This window comes from Dryobates pubescens, chromosome 5 (genome assembly GCF_014839835.1).
Source record: "Dryobates pubescens isolate bDryPub1 chromosome 5, bDryPub1.pri, whole genome shotgun sequence".
Taxonomy (NCBI): domain Eukaryota; kingdom Metazoa; phylum Chordata; class Aves; order Piciformes; family Picidae; genus Dryobates; species Dryobates pubescens.
In genome coordinates this window covers 7482253-7500732 of record NC_071616.1, presented here as the reverse complement: position 1 = coordinate 7500732, position 18480 = coordinate 7482253, and the positions used below count along the sequence as shown (strand labels likewise).

General features: G+C 42.2%; 2 protein-coding genes across 2 annotated transcripts in view; both read left to right on the top strand.

The window, feature by feature from the left end:
• Window positions 1-7308, top strand: part of LOC104298856 (cytosolic phospholipase A2 epsilon) — a 29812-nt gene extending 22504 nt beyond the window's left edge. The window contains exons 14-20 of the mRNA XM_009898965.2: window positions 1174-1288; window positions 1939-2076; window positions 2750-2857; window positions 4380-4571; window positions 5217-5383; window positions 6005-6188; window positions 7070-7308. Of these exons, the coding sequence (XP_009897267.1) occupies window positions 1174-1288; window positions 1939-2076; window positions 2750-2857; window positions 4380-4571; window positions 5217-5383; window positions 6005-6188; window positions 7070-7308 (1143 nt within the window). The remainder of the gene's footprint in view (window positions 1-1173; window positions 1289-1938; window positions 2077-2749; window positions 2858-4379; window positions 4572-5216; window positions 5384-6004; window positions 6189-7069) is intronic.
• A 5440-nt stretch (window positions 7309-12748) lies between these two features.
• LOC104298868 (cytosolic phospholipase A2 epsilon) overlaps window positions 12749-18480 on the top strand; it is a 39492-nt gene continuing 33760 nt past the window's right edge. The window contains exons 1-2 of the mRNA XM_054161513.1: window positions 12749-12775; window positions 14938-15010. Coding sequence (XP_054017488.1) covers window positions 12749-12775; window positions 14938-15010 — 100 coding nt within the window. The remainder of the gene's footprint in view (window positions 12776-14937; window positions 15011-18480) is intronic.

Here is an 18480-nt window from a genome sequence, read left to right as displayed (position 1 = left end):
CTGATCTCTCAGGACCTCCCATTCCTAATTTTGTTGTAATGAAACAGGCAAAACTTTCCACATAAACCATAAGGCTGATGACAGCTGGAGAAAAAGCTATTTTCTTTTTAAAATCTTGTAAACTTGGTTCATATTTTATCTAGGTGAAACAGATGCAATGAAATACTGTCATTTCATATCATATTTTACACGGAGTTTCTGGCCTCAGTGCAGCATAGTAAAATTTGCCAGCATTTAATTGGGCTGAAGTAGATTCAATGTTCATTTCATGTATAAGTTCTGAGTATTGGACAGCTCAAAGATTTCTCCTCTGTGGATGTTAACTTTCAAAATTACAAAGAAAATAGAATTGACTACAAGGGTCATTAACATGCTGTCTTGAAGAACTGACATGCTTAACAGATAGAGTACATGATAACATGTCCAGAGAAGGGCCACAAGGATGATCCGAGGGCTGGAGCACCTCTCCTATGAGGACAGACTGAAGGAGTTGGGGCTGTTGAGTCTGGAGAAGAGAAGGCTCCAAGGAGACCTAATTGTGGCCTTCCAGTATCTGAAGGGGGCCTACAAGAAGGCTGGGGAGGGACTTCTCAGGATATCAGGTAGTGATAGGAGGTGGTAGGGAGATTCAGGTTGGATGTGAGGAGGAAGTTCTTCACCATGAGAGTGGTGAAACCCTGGAATGGGTTGTCCAGGGAGGTGGTTGAGGCCCCATCCCTGGAGGTGTTTAAGCCCAGGCTGGATGAGGCTCTGGCCAGCCTGATGTAGTGTGGGGTGTCCCTACCCATGGCAGGGGTTTTGAACTAGATGATCCTTGTAGTCCCTTCCAACACTGACTAATACCACGATACTATGATAACACCTAGATTACCCTAATCTGCCCTACCTTTTCCCATTTACATTTACTAGTCCAAGGCTAAAATCACATGTAAAGCAATTCCTGACTGATGTTGTATACTGAATGTAGAACATGGCCAGTTATCATAACAACATCTATTTCTGTTCCCATGACTTTCTTGCACTCTGTTATTCACATACTTGAACACAAATTTAGGAGGAAATTCAAGAAATGATATCCCATATTCAGACTTCATAAACTGATATTTTTAAGGAGCTGATTATCAGCTAAATGCTTGTTTGTTTGTGTGTTTGTTTGTTTTTTCCCTAATCCAGAAATGCCACCACAGACTTTCTGATCAACGTCACGCAGTGAATCAGGGTCAGAACCCACTGCCCATCTACCTTGCCCTTAATGTTAAGGACAAAGTTACCACTAAAGATTTTAGAGGTAATGTTTCAGTTCTGGGAAAGACTTTGATTTTATCTGGGAGAGAGGGGGTGGGAGGAGGGAAGATCACATGGGGCAGAATGGGATGGACACCCAGAGAGAGGGGAACTGTAAATAATAATGAACTGATATAAATTCTCACTTCAAGCCAGGAGAACTCTTGTTCAGAGATGTAAAGTGTAACTGGGCTGCCATAGGATAGACAAGTACTCTGTAACATCTCCTGGCATCTAAGAGTAACATTCAGACATTAACTTCAGACTAATAACACAGCATAGATCTGTGACGCTCTGTCAGAGATGCTATGAATTCTTCAAGTGATTCACGAAAGCTGTGAGTTCGCTTAATGTCTGTTTGTCATGGTTGGCTGAAGGCAATATAAGCAATGAAGTCAATCCATGTTCTAGTCCATCTTTCATGAGAAAACTTCTCCTTTGCTAGTTCAAAAGAAAAAATAATTTACATTGTGCTCTTTCACAAACCCGTAGTCAGTGTGATAGCAGGTACAGTGGTGGCTGTCAGCAGGGTTTGCTCAGGGCATGTGCTTAGCGAGCTTGCCTGTGAAGGCAGACACCTGACAGGTTTATTCCACATCTGGCAGCCTTTTTGTAGAAGCAGAGCTAACCTTGTTGGTATGTGTGTGTTGGCAGAGTGGGTGGAGTTCACACCTTACGAGGTGGGCTTCCTGAAGTACGGTGCCTTCATTCGTGCCGAGGATTTTGGCAGTGAGTTCTTCATGGGTCGCCTGATGAAGAAGCTTCCTGAGTCCCGCATCTGCTTCATGCAAGGTGACACAAGCCTGGGGCTGGGGGGTGTGTGTGACAAGATTTTAATACAAATGCTAGTGATTCTGGAAATTAGTTCCCAGAAACCTGCTCTGTGTGTGACTGTAGAGGTGCTGTGTCAGTCACCTGGAATTCAGCATGCCTCCTGAGACTCACTCAGCTGCCCTTGCTCATGAAGGTGGTTTTATCAGCTGGACTGAGATAAAATGAAACTAAACCAACAACTAAGTTGTCACCTACCTTCATGCCTGCTTTTGAAGAACTGCAATTTCCCATAGTTTTCAGAATATTTTGGAAGCTGGAAATCTATGAGGCTTTGTTGCAGTTGAAGAAGAAAGTAGCAGGGCAAGAAAGGGGGGAGTCAGGGAAGGAGATGGCTTAAAAATATTTCTTTATCAAAAGAAAATGAAAATAGGAAAAAAATGTAAAATTTCTAGAAAAGAAAAAAGAAGTTCTAGGTAAAGCATGACAGAAGGGAAAAGACCTTGAAATGTCTTCTTAAATGTTTTCTTTTGGAGTCAGCTCTACCATTGAAAGATTTGTCTGGACTTAAGCAAAACTGGATAGATATATGAAAAAGTTAAAGAAGAGCTGTGGAAATATCAGAAGAGAGTTTTTCAAAGAACTTCCTATGTTTACCCCAGCACTACTTATTATACCTCTCCCCACTTCCTAGGAATGTGGAGTAGCATCTTCTCCAAAAACCTCTTGGATGCCTGGCACGCAGCTGACAATTCAGAGGACTTCTGGCATAGGTGGACCCAAGACAAAGTCACTGAAATAGGTAAATCTCAAGCACGTTCCCTCCTCCAGACCTCACTGCTAGGGTTACTGCACTTGCATTTCTCATTTTCTGAGTTTTTCTGTCATCCTGGTGCTCCCAGCCTTGGGGTTTGGGAGGCAACAGAAGAACCAAATTATGTGATTTTTTACTTATTAGCCAGTGCTTTGCTTAAATATTGAGATTGCTCTTATCAGGGAAGGCATCATCAGACAGACTTTAACATAAAGGAGATAGGGATGGATACATAAGGTGGTCCAGAAATCCACCTTATGTTTTGAAAGGCTTGGAAAGAAGAACTGCTGTCAAAACCTCCTGACAACTGTTTGTTAGCCAGAGAGAAGCCTGAGTGTTTCCTTTCTAATATCTGTTTGTCCTGCACAGCACACCCCTTACTCAAAGTCTGACTGAACTGAACTATTTAATAGAGGTTGAGGGAAGTCAGAGTAGTGCAGCTCTCTTACATGAGCTGACAAGGGCAGCTCTGTACTGAAAGTCTGTTCCTTGAAAATAATCACAGAATCACAAGGGTTGGAAAAGACCTCTAGAGGGATTCATCAAGTCCAACCCTCCTGCTAAAGCAGGTTCACCTAGAGCAGGTTGCACAGGATCATGTCCAGATGGATTTTGATCATCTCCACAGAAGATGTCCAAAATGTACATATAAAACTATTTTCTCTGGTTTTTTGTTTGGTTGGAAAAGTGAAATACTTTAATGTGTACTGAAATAGAGATGTTTTATGAGGAAAATAATTCCTTTAGTCAAATGTTGTCAAACAGGGTTCAGAAAACAAAAGTTTATACCCTACTCTGTCCTGGTGAGGCTACACCTGGAATACTGCATCCAGTTTTGGGTTCCCCAGTTCAAGAAGGACAGGACTTGAGAGAGTCTACCAGGCAGGCTACCAGGATGATTAAGGCACTGTAGCATTGCCCTATGAGCAGAGGCTGAGAGCCTCTGTCTTTTTAGTCCGGAGAAGAAAAGACTGAGAGGGGATTTAATAAATGTGTATAAATATCTGAGGGCTGGGGGTCAAGAGGGAGGGGACAGGCTCTGCTCAGTTGTACCCTGCGACAGGACAAGGAGTAATGGATATAAACTGCAGCACAAGAGGTTCCACCTCAATGTGAGGAGGAACTTTTTCACTGAGGGTCACAGAGACCTGGAACAGGCTGCCCAGAGAGGTTGTGGAGTCTCCTTCTCTGGAGACGTTCAGCACTCATCTGGATGTGTTCCTGTGTGACCTGTGCTAGACTCTATGGCCCTGCTCTGGCAGTGGGGTTGGACTCAATGACCTTCAGAGGTCCTTTCCAACCCCTAACATCCTGTGATCCTGTGATTTTTGTCAAGAAATTAACTGCAACTCTCAGCAGACCATAAGGAAAAATAACACAATGCTCAGAGCTGTGAACACGACTGTTATTGGTACAGAAGAGTCTGTGACCCCTTCTCTTCTTTGCCCCTAGCCTCCTCTTAACTGTGATTATAATTCAATTGCTTGTCGTTTATGCTGTGTGTCTCCAGAGGAACAACCAGACTTGCCTGAGAAGCCCTATGAGATGGCTACATGCATGTTCACACCTACGAGCGGCCTCTCCACTGCTCTCCGGGATATCCTGACTGACCGCCCAGCTGTCTCCAAGTACCACAACTTCCTCAGGGGTTTCCAGATGCACAATGAGTACATCCAGCAGGAGCATTTCACAAAATGGAAAGGTGAGGACAGCACTCCTGCCTCTGTGGTCATCTGCACAGCAGCTGGGAATTAATGAGGGGTGTTTGTATGTCCTGAAGAGAATTTAGTGGGGTTTGTGGCTAGTTGTTAGTGCTTGCTGGCAGGTAAGGATGGAGAATGAAGTAGCTCCTCCCATAGTTCTTCATAGAAAGAGTGATTTGCCATTGGAATGGGCTGCCCAGGGTGGTGGTGAAGTCACCATTACTGGAAGTGTTTAGGAAGAGACTGGATGGGATGCTTGGTGCCATGGTTTAGTTGATTAGATAGTGTTGGATGATAGGTTGGACTCAATGATCTCAAAGGTCTTTTCCAACCTGTATAATTCTATTCTATTTATCACTTCCAGTAACACAGAAGTCCAGGTTTTGGTTTGCTCCATTCCATTACTGGGTTGAAAATCATTGGGCTGGGGCTTTGCATATTTGGAGCACCTGCCTAGGATTTGGTGCAGTTTGTGGGTTTGGAAACACCAACAAAACATGAAGGGTGCTTTAAGATCACTGCACGCAATCCTAAAGCAAAGGGGAAACCCTGTATGGGAGAGACACTCACCTTCCTTCTGCTTTCTGTCTTGACAGATTGCTTTCTGCCTTTTCTAAACAGCTCTGAATCTCTTACTCTTTTAGACACTTTGCTAGACAGCTCTCCTAATGACCTGAGAAACAATTCAGAGCACCTGGAGTTGGTGGATGCAGCTTTCTTCTTTGAAACCAGCTGCCCACCCCTTATGAGACCAGAGCGGAAAGTGGACGTCATCATACACTTAAATTACACTGGTGGATCACAAACCTTGGTGAGAAGTCTCAAAATTATCTTTGTTTACTCATGGCTTTTCCTTTACTTCCTGCAACTTTCAGACAGGTGTCTGTAAAACACAGAACTTGGTGGACTTGAGTAGCATGATGTTTCCAAACCTTAGAAGAGGAACGAGAGTTCCTAGAGAGGAAAATACCTCTGTTTTCCTCAAACTACTTTTGGAATAGCTTTAAGTGCTTCACCAGTGAAATGCAGTAACACAGCGAGGTTATGAAGGTTGAGCTGCAACTTCTGTTACAATGATATATAGCATTTAATAGCACAAATACAGCCAGGAAAACTTTGTGGTTAAGATGCTAAATTTAATCTGTATTTTTCATTAAGCATATAAGATTATCTCTTTATATTTTAATATGTGGTATAACCTACTAAGAGAATCACAGAAGCACAGAATGTTAGAGGTTAGAAGGGACCTCCAGAGATCATCGAGTCCAACCTCCCTGCCAAAAGCAGGATCATCTAGGGTAGTCCACACAGGTAGTACAGCAGCACTATAACTCTCTTTTGTGCAACTTGGGATGGATTACTGGGCTTTGGCAGCATCCTGACCTTGGATATCTTTTCCATTCCTTATGCTGTGCTGTTGGGCCGTGACCAGCCCCTGAAGCAGACTTGCAGATACTTCTCGGAGCAGGGAATTCCATTTCCCAACATTGGGCTGAAGGATGATGAGAAGAACATGAAAGAGTGCTACATGTTTGACGGTGCAGACACCCCAGGAGCTCCTTTGCTGCTTTATTTTCCATTAGTCAATGACACCTTCCAAAGATATGTAGCACCTGGTAAGTTGATAGCACCCAGCTAATTTTATCGATGCAATGAACTTTCTCAATCTTGGGGTGTTTGCTTTTGGTTTTTTCTCACCCCAAAACAAAAGTCCTTTGTAAGTTTGCTTGTTCCTATAAGTGAATACATTGCAAAATGGGATGACACAAACTGCAAAATCAGGTGCAATCTTGTGCATAATTTTAGACTGAGTCTTGGTGCAATTCAGTAAAAGAAGAAACATGTTTCTCAAGTAGAGGAATGGGAACTGATTTCTTCTTGTGATCTCCAAAAGTTTACTTTAGCATATAGAACAAAGCATATTTTTCAGATTATACATTTTCATGACAGTCAGATCTAGGGGAGAATTGCCTGTGCAGTACATAGAATGGTTCTATGGAGAGCCACTGTGCTTTCTATCTGGACTGTTTAATGGTATTGGGGTATATGCTGAAAAATCAAAGCAATAGTACATAAACGAATACAAACACTGTGTCTTTTTGGGATAGTAATTGAGAGGTAGGCTTTAGTTTTATGGTGATTTCCAAGGCTAATAATATTCTGCTTCCTCCTGTCCTATATATCTCTTTATTCCTTTCACCTTTGCTATGTATTCTACTCAAGAATCTACAGGAAAATACTTGAGCACCCGTGACCACATAAAATGGTGTGCCATGAGCTGGCCAGTAGAAGGTGCTGGTTGCAATGCAATAATGTTTAGTCACGCTATTTCTTTTTTTTTTTACTGCAATAGACTTAGTTCTGATATGTGAGTTTTGGAGAGTGTAGCACTGCACTTATCTTCATAGCAATTGCATCCACGTTCTTGCTACAGACTATCAGAGTATTTTAAATCCCTGGGACTATGAAACACCTTCTTTTTTTTTGCCCTCGACAGGCATGACACGTAGTGCTTCTGAAATGGAACAGGGCAAGGTTGACCTCTCCAGCTTCTCCTCTCCATACTCAACGAGGGAGGTCTCACTGAAAGCAGAAGATTTCAACAAGCTCCTGAAGCTGACTAATTACAACATCATGAACAACGAGAACATGATTCTTCAGGCTTTGCGCACTGCTGTGGCACGGAAGAAACAAGCTCCAAGCCAGCCAGCATCACAAGCACAGCCCTCTGCCTGAACAGATTTTCCCCCTCCCTTATTAAGTATTTGCCATGACAGCACATATGCAGTAGCTGCTTCACTGTCCTGGGCAGGTGCCATCTCTTTCTAACTAAGTAACCTTCTTATAAAAGAAAACTTGAAGTATTTCTTTCAAAGCCATACGGTTCAGGTTATTAAGCAGTCGTTGGTTTTTGATCTGCAGATGGGATATCAAGCACAGCTGTCTATGTTGTTAACACCACCTCGCTGTGATGCTCAAGAGGCAAAGACTCAGCTGTATGTGATAGGGAAGAGTTTTAACTCTCTCTCTCTCTGCAATCTCTTACTGTGTTGTTGGCTAGTTATTATTTTCCCATCTGTAAAACATTCTGGCATTTCATTGAGAGCATTGACATCAAATCTGTAAAGCTCTCTTCAGATGCAAAGGGCAGAGACCATACAGTATCAGTTTAAATAATTTTATCTGGATGGAATAACTTGAATTAAATGGTATTCTACCTTTTAGGACTAGATTGTTGTGAAATATCTATATAGATCTTATGAAGGATATTTGACTTTTTTAAACTAGTGTTCAATAATGGATGTATGAATGAGTGGCCTTTTAGGTCTTTAATGTCATCTATTCTTGTCAATTAAATCAAACTTATGAATTTGTTTTGAAGGCCCATGGCCATTTCTTCTCATAATCAACTGTGTTGTGCCTCAGGTCTTGTGTTGCAATTGTCTCCCTGAAACATAGTTTTGCTTCGGCGTCATCTGGAGCTTGTTCAGTGCAGTGAATTGAAATATTACTGAAATCGAGAGGATGCGCAGGGGATTGCAGGATGTGTGGTAATCCCACACACAGAATCACGCTGCAGAAATGGAGTAAGATACCTATATTCTGTTCACTGCATCACAGTTTTTAAACACACATAAAATGTAAAATAAAGCTGCTTGATATGGTAATACAAATTCAGCTGTTACAATTGCCACAGTCTGAGTAGTTATTTGACAAGGAACTTTGAAGTGCCATGGCTGAGGGGGGAAAGCTGATTGATACACACATAGCACAAAACTGTAGCAGCTCTCAAACACCAGCACAGTTGCCAAAGAACAGAAGGAGAAACAGAAGTTCTTCACAGAAAGAGAGATTGGCTGTTGGAATGGGCTGCCCAGGGAGGTGGTAGAGTCACCATCACTGGAGGTGTTTAGGAAGAGACTGGATGGGGTGCTTGGTGCCATGGTTTATTTGGTTAGATAGTGTTGGATGATAGGTTGGACTCGATGATCTCAAAGGCCTCTTCCAACCTGGTCATTTCACTTCTATTCTATTCTATTCTATTCTATTCTATTCTATTCTATTCTATTCTATTCTATTCTATATGCCCATCCTGGGAATGCACTAAAGGATGCAGGTTGCCCAGAGAGGTGGTGAATGCCCCATTCCTGGAGACATTCAAGGTCAGGTTGCACGGGGCTCTGAGCAACCTTATCTAGTTGAAGATGTTTCTGCTCACTGCAAAGAGGTTGAATTAGATGACTTTAAAAGTCCCTTCCAACTCAAAGCGTTCTATGATTCTATGCTTTCACACATCTGATGAAGGACCTGATGAGCAATTTCTTAACAAAAAGCAGCACTCCTCTTCAAAGAGAAGGAAACACAGGAAACGATTGTGTGTCGTTCCCAAGAAGCAAAAATCTTGTCCACCAAAGCATGGATGCTGATCAACCATGATTGGATACATGAATGAATAACAGAATAAACATCTTACATTTCTTCCTCTTCAGGTAATGAGACATTTCTGTCATGAAAAAATATTAACTGTTATGTTGTGATGGGTTACACCCATCCTGAAAGCAGCGGGGCGAGGGCTTGTGAGAGCTTTGCCCTCCCGGGAGAGTGTTTTCCCCCTGGGAAACTGAGTTAGTCTGTTTCACTCCCCCTCCCTGTCCAGCAAGTCTATAAAAAGGAAGACTTTGCCTGGATGAAGACTGCCACTGGCTCCCTGCTTCTCTGCCACGTGGTCCTCCCTGCTACATCCATGCCTCTGCAAAGGACTGGTTTTGTATTTCATGTTTTTTCCCCATCCATCCTTGTTCCTTACCCCTGTGAACCCTACCTGTTATTATTACATATATGCATATATATATATATAGTTTAAAGAGGTAAATTCTTTACCTCTCTACTTCCAAGATGACTCCAAATAATTTCTTGGTGGATTTGCTCCTTCCCTTTCTTTTCCTCTCTATTGGGAAAGAGGAGGGGGGAGTGGGGAAGGGATTCTCAGCCTTGCCCCCATCTGAGCTCTTAAGTCCCAGTTAAGGCTCAAACCACCACATATGATTAAAAAGAAAACTAGGAAAGGGTTTGAGGAGAAGGGAGTCTACTCAAACATGGTAAAGGCTAAGAAAGGCCCAGCAGAGAGACACAGGTGGTTTCTGTTGCAAGTGTAAATTCTTCCACAGAGGTGAGTTACTGGGGAAAGACTTTTCTAGAAGTGGAGCTGGTTAAGAAGTTGAGTTTTGCTTTGGTCACAGTCCCACAGAAGCATTATGAAAGATGGCAGCTGGGATTGTGTCAAAGTCCACCCAGGATGAGGTGTCCAGGGGTCCCTCACCTACTTGTGTAGCCTGATCTAAAACAAGCAGGCCAGAACTATAGTGGAGTCTTTTCTCTCCACAAATTTCCTAGCAAGGTACATAGAAAATGTCAATCTTATCTTCTAAAATCCTGTCCAGTGTTTTATCTGAGCAGCCACTGATGAACTCAAAATAAGGTACTCAAACTGTCAATATGGGCACTGAGACTGAATCCTTAATGCCTGCCAGAGAGGGTGTCATCATATTTGTCACAGCCTTTCTGCCACTGCAGACCTGAGGTACTCTGGCTCAGTATCACTTTTCAGATGTTGATTCTTGTTGAGGATTTTTCTGTCAGGATTACTGGGTATGTGTGGTAAGATTTTAGTAGTGGGGGTGAGGTTAGAGGGGGTGGCTTATGTGAAAAGCTGCTAGAAGTTTCCCTCACATTTGGTAGAACCAATGCCACCTGGCTCCAGGGTGTGCTCACTGGCCAAAGCCCATCAGTGACAGTGGTAACACCTCTGGGATAACACATATAACAAAGTGGGGGGGGGTGGTGAAACTTGCTGTACAATTGCAGCTGGAGAGAGGAGTGAGAATATGTCAGATGAAGAACAGTGCAGACAACAAAGTCAGTGAAGGAGGGAAAGAGGTGCTCCAAGAACCAGATCAGAGAATCCCCTGTAGCATGTGGTGAATTAGACTGCCCCTTGTTAATCCATGGATGTTAACAGTGGAATGATACCACCTGCAGCCCATTGAGGCCCCCATGCCAGTGTAGGTGGATGCCCCAAAGAGGCATGGGAAGCTGGTGCTGGAGTTTGGCTCCTGATGGGTCCTGGGTCCCTGTTAAGACAGGAATCCCTGCTGGAGCAGGTTTGCATCCAGGACTTGTGACCCTGTGGAAAGGACCCATGATGGAGCATTTTGTGAAGAACTCTAGCTTGTGGGAAGGACTCATGCTGAAATTCATGGAGAACTGCCTCCTATGGGACGGAGTCCATGCTGGAACAAGGGAAGAAGGTAGGAGCACCAGAGATGACATGTGATGAACTGACTACGATCCCCATTTCCAATCCCCCTGCACTGCTGGGGGGAAGAAGGCAGAGAAATTGGGAGTAAAGTTAAACCTGGGAAGAAGGGAGGGATGAAGTGAAGGTGTTTCAGTATGTAGTATTTACTTCTCTTTATTCTGCTTTGCTTTGATCTATGATAAACTAAACTGAGTTCCTCAAGTTGAGTCTTTTTTTTGTCCATGACAGTAACTGGTGAGTGATCTCTTCCTCTCCTTATCTCACCCCATGAGTATGTCATTGCATTTTCTCTCTCCTATCTGGCTGAGGAGGGGAATGATAGGGTGGCTTGGTGAGCGCCTGGTATCCATCCAAGGTCAAACCACAACAACACCTCACTGTTGTTTAGTTAGAGTAGTTGTCTTTTGGTTTAAGGTTGGTTTTGTTTTTGTGGTTGTAATTTGGTTTGGTTTGGTTGTGGGTTTTTTTTGTGGTTTTTCTTTTCTTTTTTTTGTTATTGTTTGGGGACTTTGTTGTGTTGTTTGGTTATTTGGTTTGATTTGTGTTTGGTTTTTTTAAACCAGTGGACAGACATCATCTTCCATAATCTGTGCTGCTGCCATAGCCCTTCATTTCCAAGTCGTATTTTCCCAGACAAATGGCTCAGGAAACATCCATTCAGCTGCTGCAGAAGCTAATGAAACAGTCCAAGTTTAGCCACTTTCAACAGAGTTTTCTCTGGTTTGGGATAAATAGGCAAGGCTGCTTGTCTGATTGAGGGTCTCTTTTTGCCAGAACCAATGTTAATGGGAATGTTATTTCCTGGCATTTCATGTCTCTGTAATTGGAAGGTTATTGAGGGTGGATTCCTAATCCTAAAATGGTTGATGACTAAAGCAATTTTCACTCAGTGAAAAGCTGCAAGGCCAGAATTGCCTCTCTTTATTGTATGTTTTCCTGATGTGTGTATATAAAAGGGGAAGATGGGTTTCAGATACTGTGAATGTGTATTATCACCTCCTGCAGCTTTCAAATGGTCATTTCATATCAGACACCTGGGCATTTTAATAACTGGACCTGTGCAAGGGCTATTTACCTGGACATCTGCTGCTGCAGTTTTCTGCCAGAAAATTGAGCAGTTGGGTGTCATTTTTACATCATAATTTGATGACCCTGCATCAGGTTTAAAATATTTAGATGCTAGCATTTAAGATGAATCCATCTATGACCTAATTTGGAGGAGAATTTGTTCTTTTTGTCTTGATTTGCTTAGAAGTTTTGTGTTTGTGGAAGGTTTCTGAAAGCAGAAAAATGTGTATGCACCTGACCAGTATGTGAATGAATTTGGAGAAACATCTACCAGGAAGCAATTAAACCTCCTCTACCTGCAAGAAATTGAAAATAAACAACATTTTGTTGAAACTGAAGGTCTTTTAAAGTCATTTCATCCACAATGCTGCTGGTTGTTGATTGGGCTGCTATAGAGCTCTGTTTTTCTCCAGCCTACAGGTAGCTGCTGTTATCTTCTCTGATTTGTGCATTGCTTAGGCTGCCAGGTCTTAGAGATCTATGCTTAAGTGTGGTGAGTTATCGCCCCCTTATCGTCAATTACTAATAACTCTTGGCACCTGGGTGTGAAAAGCCTTTCCCCAACACACATGTGTGGTGTTGAGCTATCAAATAAACTCAGCAAATTCCCTCCCCTTCTCTCTTCATACTTTCCCTTTCATGCAATGAGGAAGGTGGGGCATGGATAAGCCACTTGTTCCTCAGCAGGTGCCTCTTAAAGTTTGCAGAGATACTTTGTGAGTCACTGCTAGCTGCTGTCTCTAACAGTGAAGTGACGTCTCTACTGACTTGTATGCAGCTGGGAGCAGGATGGGATCATACTGGAGTGCTCATGAGGTAAGAGTGAGCAAATTCAGCCCATAATTCATTAGAAGCTGAAGATGGCCGAAAGTGGGTTTGTGACTGGGATACTGATGACTAGAAGAGGACTTGGGAGCTGTTGGTCTAAATTCATGTAGGTACTTACTTATTTGTGTCAGAATGACTGATAGATTTGCTGATATTGGCTGCCCTGTGGAAGCACTTTTGGTAGTGGAGGGAAGTTCAGCCACAGGAGGTAATCCACTTGGAGGCTGGGAAGCAGTCTGAGGTACCTGACAGGAGGTTGCTGTGGATTTGGGCAGAATCTGTGGTTTGATGGAAGCATTATGTAAGCTGGGGTTCTTCTATAACACAGCATCTACCAGCTATGAGTATAGCCATATGCCTTGGCCAGGTATTTATGTTAGCAGCCACCTGCTAGGGGTGCATGCAGGAAGGTCACTGACTAAAGATAGCGTTTAATCATGAACACAAAGATGGTCATAACTTGGTATTTGTGCATGGCTGTCACCTAAGAAAATCTTGATCTGCCTTTGTCCATAATATCAGGGAACATTTTTTATTATTACCTTTTTTGGTTTTGGGATTTTTTTAGACATAACTGGGAGGAAAAGTCCTAAAACTGCATTTGGAGCTCTAGGGAGTCAACATATTCTGTCCTCTCTGCTCTGAAATTAACCTGCTGTTTGACCATGAATAAGTTATTTAATCACTGAGTCTCTGAGGCTTAAGAACTACAAAGCATAAATGTATATAATTGAACAGGGTAAAGAAACACTACAGATCTTTTTGAAAAGAGAGTAATGAACTGAATCTGGCAATGGTCTACATGTGAAAAGTATGTGTACAGAGCAAGAAATGGGACTGTCCTCTCTGCTCTTCCCTTTGCCCTTAACCACTGAGGTAGCCACATAACAAAAAGCAGAGGCTTCTTAGTGACAGCAGGTCAAGGGAATTATTCCATCAAGAAACTGAATTCAAAAGAAGACACTAAAACATGTCCTTCTGTTTTGGAGTGAGACATAAAATATGGACTAGGGTCAGTTTATCATAATTCAAGAGTGATAGGGGAGTTTGTATCCAACTTCTTACCTGGGTCAGTTCCTAACTGGAAAACAATGAGGAGTTACATAGTCCCCCTGGGGGGATTTAGTGGTGTCATTTTACTGGCAGAAAGTGAGAGAGGGATTAGGTAATAAGTTCAGTGAAGCAACAGCTGAAGTTTCAGGTAGTGAAATCTGCAAGAATTAATAATTTGTTTGGCTTGTGTCTAGTTGTTAGCATTTCCTTCCGTGCTTGGCATTTCAGATAGTGATACTTTGTGCAAATATCCAATATCTGGTTTGGGTGGTGAAGTTTAATTAACATCTCTGTCCAAGTTCTTTACTTATGTGCAGATTCTGCTGCATTTGTACTGGTGGTGCCTTACTGAACTCTTGTATTTTCCTATAAGATCATGATGCTTTTGAACATAGCTAAGGCTTTGACATCTACAGCATGGTGGTTGCACCTTTTACCATGGATTTTTGCTGTTTCCTAGAGCAGGTCTTTCTACCCCCTCATTGTCCTCCTCCTGATCACAGCAGCTGAGCACCTCACAACCTTTCATGTGTTTTCTCTTCACCATTTCTGGGTAAAGTTCCTGATAAAGATTTTCAATGGAATATTGGCATTTTTGTTGAATAAATTGATCTGAAGAAAACATTTGCTTTCTGTGTGAAATTTCAGCTCTTCAAGAGAATTAAACTCATTTGATCTTTGCCTGTGGATGTTTAATAGAGACGCTTCTCATGCATACTTGTTCTTTGCTTAGCTTATTTTCCCAGCTTGTTAATCAAGATTTCTTTGAAAGCAAAACATCCTGTCATATAATGCAAATATTAATTTTATTTAAAGCCATTTTGCTGTTTTAGCTGTCATATTTTTCTGTTTAGCTGTCATTTCCCCCCATAAATGATATATGTACACAGAGGAATAGTTCATCTTTTTCTACCTCTCTTTTGTTTTTTCTTTCCTCTCTACATAGATATGACTACAAGTTTCAAAGCAATGTAAGTAGTTCATCATCCAATTTTGCTGCCCAGCCTTGGAAATTGCAACAGGTGTTTATGGGATGTTTTATGAAGCATAAGCCGTTTAATATTAATGCAGATAATAACTTTGTTATTTTTCTGCAGACTGAAGAATGCCCGTGCTGCTCACTCTCTGTGAAAATAATAGGAATGAGAAATCTGAGAAAGGCAGATCTCTGTGAGTATCACAGCCTCTCCTTGCAATTCCCAGCAGTTAAGTTCTGAAAGCAGAGAATATAAACAAGCAGTGTCACTTGTGTCTGTGTATGAAGCATCACCATGGCTTCAAGCACTAATGTGTGTTTGAATTTGGGCTATTCTTAGAATACAGCTTTGTCTAAACAAAAGCTTTGTGTTTACAGAATGTTACTATTAGTGGAAATATCAAAGGTCTGCTGTGGTGTACTGTGAGGTGTTTTAACTGCCATCAGAGTCAGCTCTGTTGAACCAAGTCAGCTGTTTATTCTCAATTACACTGAGAAGCAGGCTGCACCTCTGCTTCTTGGCAAAAATGCCAGCAGTGATGTTGTGTGGCTGCCAGAGCCTGTGGGCTAACATGGGATCTTTGCCAGTATCTTCTATGAGGAGAGGCTGAGGGAGCTGGGGTTGCTTAGCCTGGAGAAGAGGAGGCTCAGGGGAGACCTTCTTGCTGTCTACAACTACCCGAAGGGTGGTTGTAGCCAGGTGGGGGTTGTGTCCAGTTCTGGGCTCCTCAGTTTAGGAAGGATGTTGAGTTGCTTGAATGTGTCCAGAGAAGGGCAGCATAGCTGGGGAGGGGTTTGAAGTACAAGCCCTATGAGGAGCAGCTGAGAGAGCTGGGGTTGTTTAGCCTGGAGAAGAGGAGGCTCAGAGGAGACCTTCTTACTGTCTACAACTACCTGAAGGGAGGTTGTAGCCAGGTGGGGGTTGGTCTCTTCTCCCAGGCTACCAGCACCAGAAGAGGACACAGTCTCAAGCTGCACCAGGGGAGGTTTAGGCTGGATGTTAGGAAGAAGTTCTTCACAGAAAGAGTGATTTGCCATTGGAATGTGCTGCCCAGGAAGGTGGTGGAGTCACCATCATTGGAGATGTTTGAGAAGAGTCTGGATGGGGTGTTTGGTGCCATGGTTTAGTTGATTAGATAGTGTTGGATGATAGGTTGGACTCGATGATCTCAAAGGTCTTTTCCAACCTGGTTAATTCTGTTCTATTCTATTTCTGTACCTGTCTGGTTGTTGCAAACAGCAGAAAGAAACACAGGCACTTCTGAACTGCTAGTTGCCTAAAACAAACAAAAAAATCATGAAAAACAATCTTATTATCAAACTCTTTTTTTTGGGTCAAACATTTACTGAAATGTATTTGTCTTGAAAGTCTGGTATTTCAAAAGCAGTATCATTGAAATGTTTCTGGGGATTTGATGGAATGGGTGGAAGTGGAAGTGAAGAGAGAAAATTCTCAGCAGTAATTCTGGTAGGAGAAAGTGACAAATATTTGCTGCAGAGAGAAAAGACCAGGTGGGCGTGCAAGGGAAAGGAAGTGACCACCACCCTTTGCATATTGAATAAACCCAAGTGAACTCAGCAAGAGTATTTGCCTCCATGGAGGTTGCTGTTCCATTCTGGCTTTTTTGCTGTTGAACCTAGCATAAGAACATTGCCTTTTCTTGACAGCAACACATCTTCAGAGAAGAGTGAAGGATGGTTCCATTCCCTCTCTCTCATTTTGATCCTGGGTGAACTGTATTCTGACATAAATGATACCAGGCCAAGGAAGTGCCTAAGTTGCACTGATAGCCAGCAGCACAAATATAGCTACCTAATGACCACATATCCTCTTCTGGTCTTAAAAGCTTTTGTACCATTTAATAATGGTTAGGAGTGGCAACCTGAACATTCTTAAGGACCCCAGAACTCTTGGGAATCCATAGCTATTTATTTTAGCTTCTTATCTTCTATTAGTCTTTATCCTGCATCTTCATTTTGAGCAGATATTTGACTGGCTGGTGGCAGGTATGAAGCTATGAGGAGGAAGGTCTTTGCTGGCAAGGGTCAGAAGAAGCAGTGCCATATGGCAAGGTTTGAGAGGACCAGCCTTGTCCATTTCCCATCCCAGCTGCTTTCCTTTATCATGTAACAGAGCATCACATTTCATTTTCCCTCTGAGAATCAGAAGCAAGAACCTCCTTGGCCAAGGACCAGGGGAAGCTACTAACTTCTCCCTCCCTGCCTCCCCCTTACTCTCCTGTACAAAAGGGACAAGAGACAAAAGCAGAGGAGTTAATACCAGTGACAACAAAAGCAGTGCAGCCAAAGTCAAGCAGAAGCAAGGTAGTATCTCCCTACCTGAGGAAGCGAGAAGAGAGAGAAATTGTTTACATTCCTAGCTTAAGTCCATTATCTTTCCAATGGGATTGTTTAGAATTACCATTATTTTCATTTTTACACCCAATAGTGACTTATTTACAACTTTAATACTTTCTGTTCAAGATTTTGGGGGCATAGCCTAAAACTATCACACAGAGCAACACAGTAACTCAAATATGGCAAAAATGGTTGAAGAAGTAAATAAAGGTAACTAGTTAGATCTACATATCTGGATTTCTGTAGATATTTACTTTCCCAGGACTATTTTTTGCTCTGAAGTGATTGTTTTAATGTTTGGGTTTTTTTGGTGGATATTAATTTGTCATGTAATTCAATGTATTTATTCAAATATGTGCAGGTATTTGAAATATATTGACTCAAAAGATACTTTAAGAAAAGATTGTATTTCCTGCTCACATTTATTTGTTTTAGTCACCATTTCTGTACCATTTTTAATTGGTTATGAGAGGCAGAGGTAAGGAAAGAGAACAGAAAGATGGCACAGAAGTAATTCAAACTTCAGAGCCATCGGTGCTTTGTTGCTCTCGGTCTGATTAAACCAAGCTGCAGTTTTTAGAAGACTGTCTGGCAAAGAGGAGTGCACTTTGCTTTTCTTCAGCTGTGGCACTGTGCAGCTAAAGTGTCTTCCTTGGCAGAGGGACTGCTACCCACAACCCACAGTATTCATGCCTTTGATCTTCTACATGTCAGATAATATAGGACTTGGGGTTTTATTACAGGATAGCTGTGGCAATCATCTATGATCCTGATCTCCTGACATCTTCCCTTTGTGTCAGACAACAGGCTGTATTTGTACATGGTGTGAGCCTAATAACAAGCATTAGGCTACTACTGTGTGTTGAAATCTGATAGGACTAAGGCTTACTCACGAATCTGAAGGGTTTGCTTCCTTGTTGGGAAAAACATCAGACCCAGTTCAGGATGTAGTTCTTTGGGGACATCTATATATACTAGCATTGTTAGTGAAGTACTTACAGTCATTTCTATTCTTCTCTTCTTTGTCTTGAATGGGCAACAGAAATACCTGCTTGAGAAAAGCTTGCCTTTTTTCAGGCTGGCCTGAAAAGCCCTTCCTGCACATCAGTTAAGGTCAGCTCTTACACAAAGACAACTGCTCCTTGTATTTATAACGAAAATGGCAGAAAACTTATTGTGAACAGCTGAATGACCTCAACTCCCTCTTGCTCTAAAACTATGAAAGCTTTGTGGCTCTTTATAAATGTACCCAGAATTTCTGTGCAAGCTCTGGTTTCACTGCCTGGATGGTGCCATTTCTCTGCAA